Source organism: Ascidiella aspersa, chromosome 4 (genome assembly GCF_963924565.1).
Source record: "Ascidiella aspersa chromosome 4, kaAscAspe10.2, whole genome shotgun sequence".
Lineage (NCBI taxonomy): Eukaryota > Metazoa > Chordata > Ascidiacea > Phlebobranchia > Ascidiidae > Ascidiella > Ascidiella aspersa.
The window spans coordinates 17,638,461-17,648,215 of NC_139450.1; the positions used below are offsets into that span (position 1 = coordinate 17,638,461).

At 34.2% G+C, this 9,755-nt stretch overlaps 1 protein-coding gene across 1 annotated transcript; it reads left to right on the forward strand.

The window, feature by feature from the left end:
* Window positions 1-1,410: 1,410 nt before the first annotated feature.
* LOC146148474 (acetylcholine receptor subunit beta-like) lies at window positions 1,411-9,737 on the forward strand. Its single transcript, XM_083386797.1, has 12 exons — window positions 1,411-1,538; window positions 1,633-1,748; window positions 2,075-2,152; window positions 2,935-3,089; window positions 3,224-3,332; window positions 3,534-3,654; window positions 3,715-3,915; window positions 5,877-6,033; window positions 6,095-6,228; window positions 7,544-7,632; window positions 8,241-8,429; window positions 9,160-9,737. The coding sequence occupies exons 1-12, from the start codon at window positions 1,517-1,519 to the stop codon at window positions 9,292-9,294; spliced, it is 1,506 nt and encodes a 501-aa protein (XP_083242923.1). The 5' UTR covers window positions 1,411-1,516; the 3' UTR covers window positions 9,295-9,737.
* Window positions 9,738-9,755: the final 18 nt, after the last annotated feature.

Consider the following 9,755-nt stretch of genomic DNA (forward strand, 5'->3'; position numbering starts at 1 on the left):
CAGGCGCCGTGTGGACTCATGTTGTTAGCCAAACTAACGCATTTTATTTTTGCTTGACTGGCGTTTTCGTAAATGAAATTAGATTCATTTTCAATTGTAAAAAATCCTAGGTCCGACCCCAAATAACAGTTATTACAGTGTTTTTTTATAAAATGCTTAAAAACTACAGGTTTTAAGCGTGATTGTCAGTTAAAATTTATTACAGCCCGCCGAGACCATTCTAAGATTCGTTTTGGCTCTCCACAAGGAAAAGTTTGCAAATCCGATACAAAAAACAATTACCAGAGATTGGACTTAGATTGTCAACTCCTTAATGGCAGGCAGGAAACGTTCTAACGCCGTACGGGCAATAAATTATTTTTTTAGTTTGGTTTCATACTATATGTAAAGCAGATAAAAGTGTTAGAAAAGTTTATGAAAATTAGAATGCACTTCTTCATATATTTGTTTCTCGTAAATAATTGATATACGTTTTTTCAATTTTTATCACAAGTGAACTGCATGTTTTAATTATACGGCCATAGTGTGCAGTACCGAATTGTATATGATATGCAAATCAATTTTTTTGTGGCCACGTTACTCAATATTTGTTGAAGATAGTCGTCCAAATCTTGAAGCATTATTTAAATGAAAGTTGTTTGCTTCTTTGCAAACTGTTTCAGTCATATTTTGCGAAAAAAATTAGGAAATTTTTTTGATGAAGAATTATAATCCTTAAATGTAGTTATAGCCATACGCCCTACATGGTCTAAACAAAATTCCCGGTATTTGTAACATTGTTGTTTGTTAAATGTAGTTTAATATTTACCGACCTATACGAAGTAGGCCTATAAGCTCTAAGAGGTAGGCCCGGACTTTAAGCAATGTTCATTATACATGGTACCACATCCTCAAATCACATGTTAAAAGTAGGTACGTAAAAACATGTTTTTGAGTAGGACAACAGCAAGAACCACGGATATTTTAAAACTTGGGTTCAAGCGTTCGTTATATAAAAGTTTCATCGTAACAAATTGTGTTAGCAGCGTATTTTGATTTAGGCCTAATTGAGATAGGCAAAACTAAATTTAGAGTGGAACTAGATGAGACGCGTCGCACTTAAAGAGTTTGCGACAGGTTTGTGTATATGACTTTTGTAACTGTTTGTTAGTACCTAGTTTCAGATTTAAAACGGTATGTAAAAGTGCTGTTACCTGTTCACATGAATTTTGGATGGAAATAAAATTGAGTTTTAGCATACAAACAATAGATTATCCGATTTCAAACCTACTTTTCCCTAATCATAAGACAAATTTGTAAAGTGTAAAACAATTTGGCAGCATATTGCAGTTAGATATCTATGGCTACATAGTAAACAGCTGCCATTTGTGACGTCAAACTCTGTCCCAAATCATTCAAGGCAGTCCAAGTTGCACAGAAGTGGTGTAATTGTTCTACCGGCCAAGGTATTGTAGTATCTTAACGCTATTTGTGCGTTACTCGAGGTTGTTCGGTGGCAACCGCATTCACAGAACTAATGAAATTACTCGCACTAACAGGTAAACTATTAGTTAATTTGTTCGACTGTTAAAACGCTTAATACTGTTCCTAAGATATTACCGAAGCAATTAAATATAAAACAATTGTGTTAAGGGTGCCTGCTTTTGATACTTTCGCTTTTCCACTTTTCTTTTGGTGCAAAACCACAAATTTTTGATTCAGTGGAAGGAAAATTAAAAAGAAAGTTGCTAAAGGGATACAATCCAACAGTAAGTGTAGCCTATTGTATTGCTTATAAATTGGCAAAAAGGACCTGTGATGTTTGACATTGACTAAACATAAATAATTCGTTTTGCGTTTTTATGTTCTTTATTATGTTCTTACCAATATTGTTAAAATTCCGCCTAAAACGTTTTCAAATTGGTGCACATATTTAACTATTCAAGTGACAGAAACATGGATAAAATGCATTTAGTAATAGTTTTTTTTTTGTTTTTAAAGGTATAGCGTGAAAAGGTTCTTCATATAATCTATTGCGTTAATTAAACCGTGTATATTGAGTTTGAAACAAGAATGTGTGACGTATATTTTTCAGTTAAGGCCGGATAATCCAGAATATCAAAATCGGACTTTGGTTAAAATGGGAATGACTTTAATCCAGATTATAAGCGTGGTAAGTTTAACATTTTTTTGAACACGGCCTTCTTTTGAGCACATAATATCCTGAAAACTCGTCAAACTCCACAAGCTTTTATAACTGTGGCAAAACTTTCGTAAACGGCATTTAAGTCATATTTTCTCCATCTAATCAAATGTATTTAAAATATATTTCTAGGATTGCACACTGAAATATTTTCTTTACAGTGATTAACATGGTGAGTAACATGTTATGCTATTTGTGTTCTTGGTAATTTATTCCCTATGGAGAATGCCTGTACAACAGCGGTGGCTAACGTCTGGCGCAGAACCAATGATACATTGCATTATTAAAAATGACAAAACACCCTGGCCTAGAGATAATACCAAATTAAGAATGCCTGTTTGTAAAAATATTAGATCACCAATTTATCGTTAAAACAGATAGCTATGTTTATCTTGTAACTGCAGGTAAAATTATTTTATATAAAACTGCTAACGGTGTAATAAACTATTATTGGTTCATTTAGAAATAACCAATAAAATTGTATCATGCAAATTCAAAAATTATAATTAAGAAAGTGATGTTTCCTGTTTTTTTGTGTGTGAAATCCCTTCTACTACAAAAAAACATATACCGGTATTTTTTATTTTAAATGATTAGCCTATATAGATATGTAAAAAAAAACAAATATGATAAATAGCCATCCTTTATATAGTGAATATAAGAACAAGAGCACATTTTTAAACTAGGAAACGTTACATCGATTACTTGCAGTGTTATGCAGAGTAGACGAATAAATTTAATTTTTTTTATAGAATGAGAAACTGCAAGAACTGACAACCACTGGCTACTTAACTCACGTGTGGTATGTAAGTCAATTCCGCTGGGATTTGAGCGATTACGACGGGATACATATTTGCAGGATACCCGCCAGTCAAGTATGGACTCCGCGAATAGTGCTTCAAAATAAGTATGAATATAGTATAAATTGATTAAAGTTTCCCACTTTATGGTTTTGTTAAAATACGTTTTTCATGATCAAACGTTCAACCAATAGCTTACATGACTTTTTGTTTTTTTCTGTTTTATATTAACTTGTTCAAGCAAAGAAGGCTCATTTGACGTCGCCTTGAAGACCAACGTACTAATCCATCACAATGGAAAGGTTGAGTGGCTTCCACCAGCTCTTTACAAAAGCACATGTAGAATAAAGGTAACATTATTAGTTGTATTCACAATAAAATTTGCCCCTTTTTGAATTCATGAAGATAAACAGTTTAAAAATAGTGGACCCTTGATAAAAATGAAAAGGGCAATATTTATAATGTTACTAAATAGTTCATCAAAATTCAGCGCTACTTTCAATAAAGACAGGGATTGAAAATAAAACAATCATTGATTTTAAATTTAACAGGTGAAGATGTTTCCTTTCGACTGGCAGAATTGTTCTATGATATTTAGATCACCAACATACGACAAGTCGGAAATGAAACTCGGACTAGAATATGGAAACGAAATTGTTGTTGATCAAGCAGGTACATATGACAAATCTCACGAATTTGGGTCAAACTAAATACTATGTAATTTCCCTTAAGCGTTTCAGCCTAACGGAGAATGGGATCTCATACAGAAACCGATTCGTATAAATAACTTACCACACGACCCACTCTACGAAGATGTGGCATTTTACTTTATCCTTCGTCGTCGTCCTCAATTCTACGTCATGAACCTGATTGTTCCTTGCATCTTGTTGTCTTCCTTGTCATGCTTTGTCTTCTACCTCCCGTCAGTGTCATGTAAGAGCACGTGAGAAGAACAAAATTTACGTTTAATGTTATTTGGCATAACAATATTGTTGATAAAAATATAAAATATTGTTTGGTAAAAATAAATATATATGGCCTATGTAACACAGTTTTTATATTTTTCACCTCTGGAAGCAAAGAAAGTGTTCCTTTTGTTTAAGGCGCTTAGTTAAATGCGACATACATTTAGTAAATAGCTGTAGGCTACTCGCAAATGGTTGGCTTCCTATAGCAATACTACAGCCATTGGAATGCTGCGTGACCTGCGTCGGGTTGATATTAAACGATGAATCTATACTATTGGCAAATTTAAATTGCTCAGTAAAAGTATGAGACATATATTAGCTGTGCCATTACGTATTATTCTATCAGTTTGGTTTTTAATACTTTGGCACTAAGAACAATATCACACAAGCCGAATTAAAAAATAAACAACATCGATAACTTTACCGTTATGTGGCTCAGGGGCGGATTCTAGGAGGTATGCTTTTCTAATTTTAGTTACAGGTTTTGATAACTTATAGACTATATAGTTATATACTAGCCTGTATGCAGGGACGCCCGCAGAAAATTTCCAGGGAAAGGCAATATGAATTTATACACATAATTTAATTTCAGTACCTATGATATTAATATGTACTGTACATACAATTTTATATCAGTAGAAATCTATATACAAGTCAATATTATTCCATTAGTTACTTAACCTTCATAAGTAATACATATCACACTTATAAACAATAATCATAATGACATTTTGAAATTCGAGGGGGAGGCAAGTGCTTTAAGGTTCCTTGTTTAATGAGGTCATGTTAAGATTAACTTTGTGACGTATTCTGTGAAAAATAATGCTATAAGTTCCAAGGCAGCTTTACCTTGCATTTTTATCGGCACAAACTTATGGGTGCTTTGGGAGCACTAAAGAAAAAACAATAATCCTTTGCATTACGATTACCAAATACTCACAATTAATTCTGTCAAGCGCAATTAATGCCTTTTAGGCCAGGGATGTCCAACCTTTTAGCAGAATGGGCCGCATTGCTACTTTAAAAATTTCAATGGGCCGCAAAACCTCTCAAATTAAAGGAGTGACGTCATAAGTTATGTCATATCGTGACGTCATAAAACAACTTATTAACTTATAAACACCCGCTCTTTAAGAGTGAACTCATGAGCAAATATTCAAGTAATCTCGACCTTATTTATTATTTTTATTTTGGCGAAGCACGTAACTTTGTGTTTTTACATGTTTGGGCTGATACATTTCCTTAAAACGGTCCGGAAAAATACACATTTAGAAAAACACAAATCTTGTTTAGCAATGGTGTGTGCACAAAGTGTTCGATGGATGTTGAAATGCGTCATTAGACTCGATTATAGTCTCAGAAAAAACATAACATTAGGCCTACATCAAACACTGCGAGTTTTGCACGTTTTGATGATAGTCGAAACAATTGTTTTTAATAAAGGCTACTGAAAGTGACAATAAGTGGTGGGCCGCACGTAAACATCAGGCGGGCCGCTTGGACGTCCCTGCCTTAGGCCCTGCCTCTTGAGGTCACTTGAGCATTAACGGCCGCAGATTGTCAAAGGAGAGTACTTAATTACCGACGGGTCCCTCAGTAATTTATATCACTCTTAGTTGAACACCACATCCTTTTACAAATAGTTTTACTAATTCCATTACCTTCCTGTTTCGACTCTATATAACAAGTCTATAAAGTATCTATAGAGTCGCAACAATTCCTTAAAAATTATTGCCACTCATTTTTTTTGTATTTCTAACTAACAGTGATTATACTCCAAAGCCTTCTGGTATTTGCGACTTCTACGTCGTATACTCGATATTAATATCAATAATCTTGTTTATTAAACGTTTTCATACAGGAAACTGAGATCCTAAACATTGTGAAAGCCTCACTAGTAACAAAAATATTCCTATTTCTGCAAAGGTGAAAAAATGACCTTGTCGATCTCGATTTTGCTCGGCGAGACTGTGTTCCTCTTCCTTATTGCTCAAAGGATGCCAGAAACATCTCTTGCTGTCCCTCTCATCGCTGGTTATCTCCTCTTTTGCATGACTCTCGTAGTTTGTTGTGTTGTTACAAGGTATTAAAAAACATTTCTTTTGTACATTTAAAATTTTCAAACGTTTAAAGTGATTTTTAAGTGTGTTCGTGTGCAACGTTCATTACCGGTCGAACACCACCCACAAAATGCCAGACTGGCTCAAAAAACTTTCCAATTATCTTGGGTCTTCTATTGGAGTGGACAGACCTGTTGTGGAGGAAGATACAACTATTGGTAGGTATAGGCTTGTAAATCTATAAGAAAAACTCTAAAAATAAGATAAAAAGTTAAAGACCAACCGCAAAATAGCACCATCCCCAAAACACGACATAGCATTTTATTTGCATGCACTTTACTTTAGGGATATCCTACACCAGGGACGGGCAACCTTTTTAACACAAGGGCCAGTTAGGAAATTTAATGCTTTCAGGAGGGCCGCACATCAAATAAACACTAATTGATATTTTCAGCTTTTACTAGAAAAACACAAGTAAAAGCAAATATGAAATAGTATAGCAGACACACATGTGGATGTTCAAATAGAAGTTAGTGAGAAGGCTGATGTTGGATATTTTGAACCAACTTGTCAATGTTTGGATCCAGGCCAGATGTGCGTAGACGCAAACTATTTAACAGCAATAATTCAAAACCAGCTGTTAAACATAACATCTCAGTCAATATGTGCGGCAAAAGTCGTAGCAGACAAGTGTAATTGTTGCAAAACAATTCTTTATCATACCAACGTGACGCAAGTAAAACTTTATGAATAAAGATTGTTTTGTAATAGATGCTTCCCATTCGAGTTGAACAACTGCATTAGTGTAGCGGTGTAGCCTATGGGTTACATTGCACTTTTAAACAGGAAACTGAAAAAGCAAAAGTTCCAACATTGGTGCACACAAAATACCCATATTTAGGGGAAAATATCTGGAAGAAGGCGAAGGGCCGCACAAAAAATGGCAGCGGGCCGCACGTTGCCCGCCACTGTCCTACACATTTTATTTCGATATCGAAACCTGATATTTTGGCCGAATGACGTCACTACTATGCTCAATGGAGCATATTCCATGAAATTGGAACGTTCAAAGGTAGTTTTACCAGGTTATTTGGAAAAAAAATGTTTAGCGTTACAAAGTTTAGTTTATTTAAGTTGACCACCTATATTTTTATCACTGCGTTTAAACTTAATTTGCGCAAAAAAAAAACACTAATATAATTTGGTATCGAAGCAGGGCCGACTCCACCCTAGTATCGGACGAGTAGCGATAATATCACTTGGCTTTACTTATCGGATCCAATCCGATGCTGACTGGCATCTCTACACTTATGCAGTAACAAATAATTCTTGAAGCGATAATGTCGTTTTGCAGTAGGCCTAATATGGTGCTTCCACATTTTAGTTTATTCCGCGTCCTAAGCGCATCCATGATATTTAGCTGTACTTAGTTGTGATTGGTAAGTTTTTAAAGTGTGTTAAATTTTGGTGTTTTGCAAAATGTTGGCAAACAAGGTTGCAAATTTAAATGCTCATGTTTTTTACCTTGTTTAGACGCACGAACGCGTCTTACAAGTTTGATATCAACACAAGGAACGATGAAGAATCGAAGTTCTAATAATTGTGTGATCTTTCAACACCAGGTTACACATGCCTATTGAATAAAGCCGTTACCGCTAAAATAGATTACATGGTGTATATTTGTGGGGTGTTATCAAAGCAGGTCTGAAAAAAAATCTATTATTATTTTTTTCAACTTATGTTGCAAACAAACATAGTTTTTTCACCTGAAAAGGTTAATTTAAGAAAAACAAGAAGTTAAGTTGAAATCCTAATGCAAAGCAAAACATTGGCCTAATAGCCTAATTGAATACCTTTAACACGCGCTTTTAGTAATTTTACCTACAAAGACGTTTGTAATGACTTTGTTGTATCTATTCAGGCGGCTGATTTTTTTCAAAAGATTGTATATCGATTACGTATTTAATCTTTAGAACAGGGGTTTCTAAAGTGGGACCGATGGACCCTTTGGGGGCACATGAACTAGTTTCAGGGGGTCCATGATGGTATAATTAAAATATTAGTGTATATTTAAAAAGCAATCACTCTTTTAAAGAAAAGTGTTGAATTAAAAATAAAACGTTTTTGCACTAAATGTATATTAAGACTCCATTTTTAGGGGTCCGCGGTAAATAAAGTTTAAGAACCTTGATCTGCTCTAGAACATATTGTTCTAATTTTGCTGTTTTAGGCCACGCGGTTTGGCTTGAGAAGAAGATATGATAAAGACGAGTTCGGTTTGACAGAACTAAGTGATCAAAACGACAAAAACATAAAGCTTCCAAAAACTGTACAAAGCGTTCCTCTTGAATTGAAGGCTGCCGTTGATGCTATTAAATATATTGCACTACAAAAGAAGATGGATAACTATAAATCATCGGTATTGCATATTAATTTGCTTAAATGTTTTCAAAGAATCGGTTAAAAATTGTTCTACCCAAGTTTCAGTCAAGCACTTGAAAATAAGGGTCTAACCGAAACCGAACCGAATATTCCAACCCTGAACCGTTTTTTTGTTTAAAAATCCCCCCCTAAAAAATACCGAAAATTCTTTACGAGCCCGAAGCTGTCATTGAGAGGTTCGATCGAGCTTGATACAACAAGTTATGCTTTATAAAGTCAAATTACGACACGTTTGAATTTAGCGCCGTCGGCAAAATAAACCGCATATATTTTCGGTAACTGTCATAAAAGTAATATACACACAGCAGCCCGAAACAGTAATAGAAAACCAATACATACAGATTTTTTTTAAGTAGTTGGCTAATAAAAGGTTTATGGGTTTTAATGATAAAAAGGTGTTTTTTATCACTTTATTCAATTATCTCAAATACGATCTACAATTTAATAATTATATTAATCGATTGAGACATGATAAAAAGCTTTTTTTCGCAGGACGGTTAAAAATTCTAACCCTCACATAACTGAATAAAAAATATATACCTTCTTAAACCAGGTCATAAGGGAAATTTACGCATACCGCTCGAAATTCAGATTGAAATAAGAAGTTATTATAATAGGACGGAGACCATCTCATCGTCTGTATACGCCTGTCGCCTATGTAGAAATATGTTTTTAGCTAATTTTATAACACCCTATTTTTTTTTCAGTCTGAAGACGACTGGGCATATGTTGCCAGGGTGCTGGACTATTTCCTTTTGGTGATCTATTCTGCAGTTTTTACTCTTGGAACATTTGGATTCTTTATTCAAATCACATTTGCAAATTACCCAAAGTCACCATGAACACTACACATTGAAATTAAGCTCGAACTGCTATATTATTTGATTTTGATTAAACTTGTTTCTTTTTTATGTATGTCATTCTCCTCCATCTATTACTTAACATATATTTCCCTAACAGGGTGTTATAACAGGACGCATAGGTGATGTAAATCCACTTTACCAATAGGCGAATTACTCTAGTTGTTAGCTTGTAAAAGTTATATTTACTAAGCGAAGCGGACTCAAACTAATAAATAGCAACAATATCAACAGCGGAATATTTAAGATACTATATTATTAGGAACATTTGGTTTGATTTTTATGTTTAATGTTTTCCAATGTCAGTCTTACTTCTGAAGTCCCAATGCTATATTAAAAAATAAATATTGATAATTTTGAATGTGTTCGTCTACTGTACACTTGTACAGGTGTAGTTTCAATTGTATTTGCTCGGTTTAGCGTTAAATTGAAATATATCAATC

Bases quoted from the DNA above. Each gene is read 5' to 3' on its own strand.
- LOC146148474 (XM_083386797.1), top strand. From the start codon at position 1,517: ATGAAATTACTCGCACTAACAG. The intron at 3,655-3,714 runs GTACATATGACA...ATTTCCCTTAAG, and splicing joins AATTGTTGTTGATCAAGCAG to CGTTTCAGCCTAACGGAGAA. The intron at 8,430-9,159 runs GTATTGCATATT...TTTTTTTTTCAG, and splicing joins TGGATAACTATAAATCATCG to TCTGAAGACGACTGGGCATA.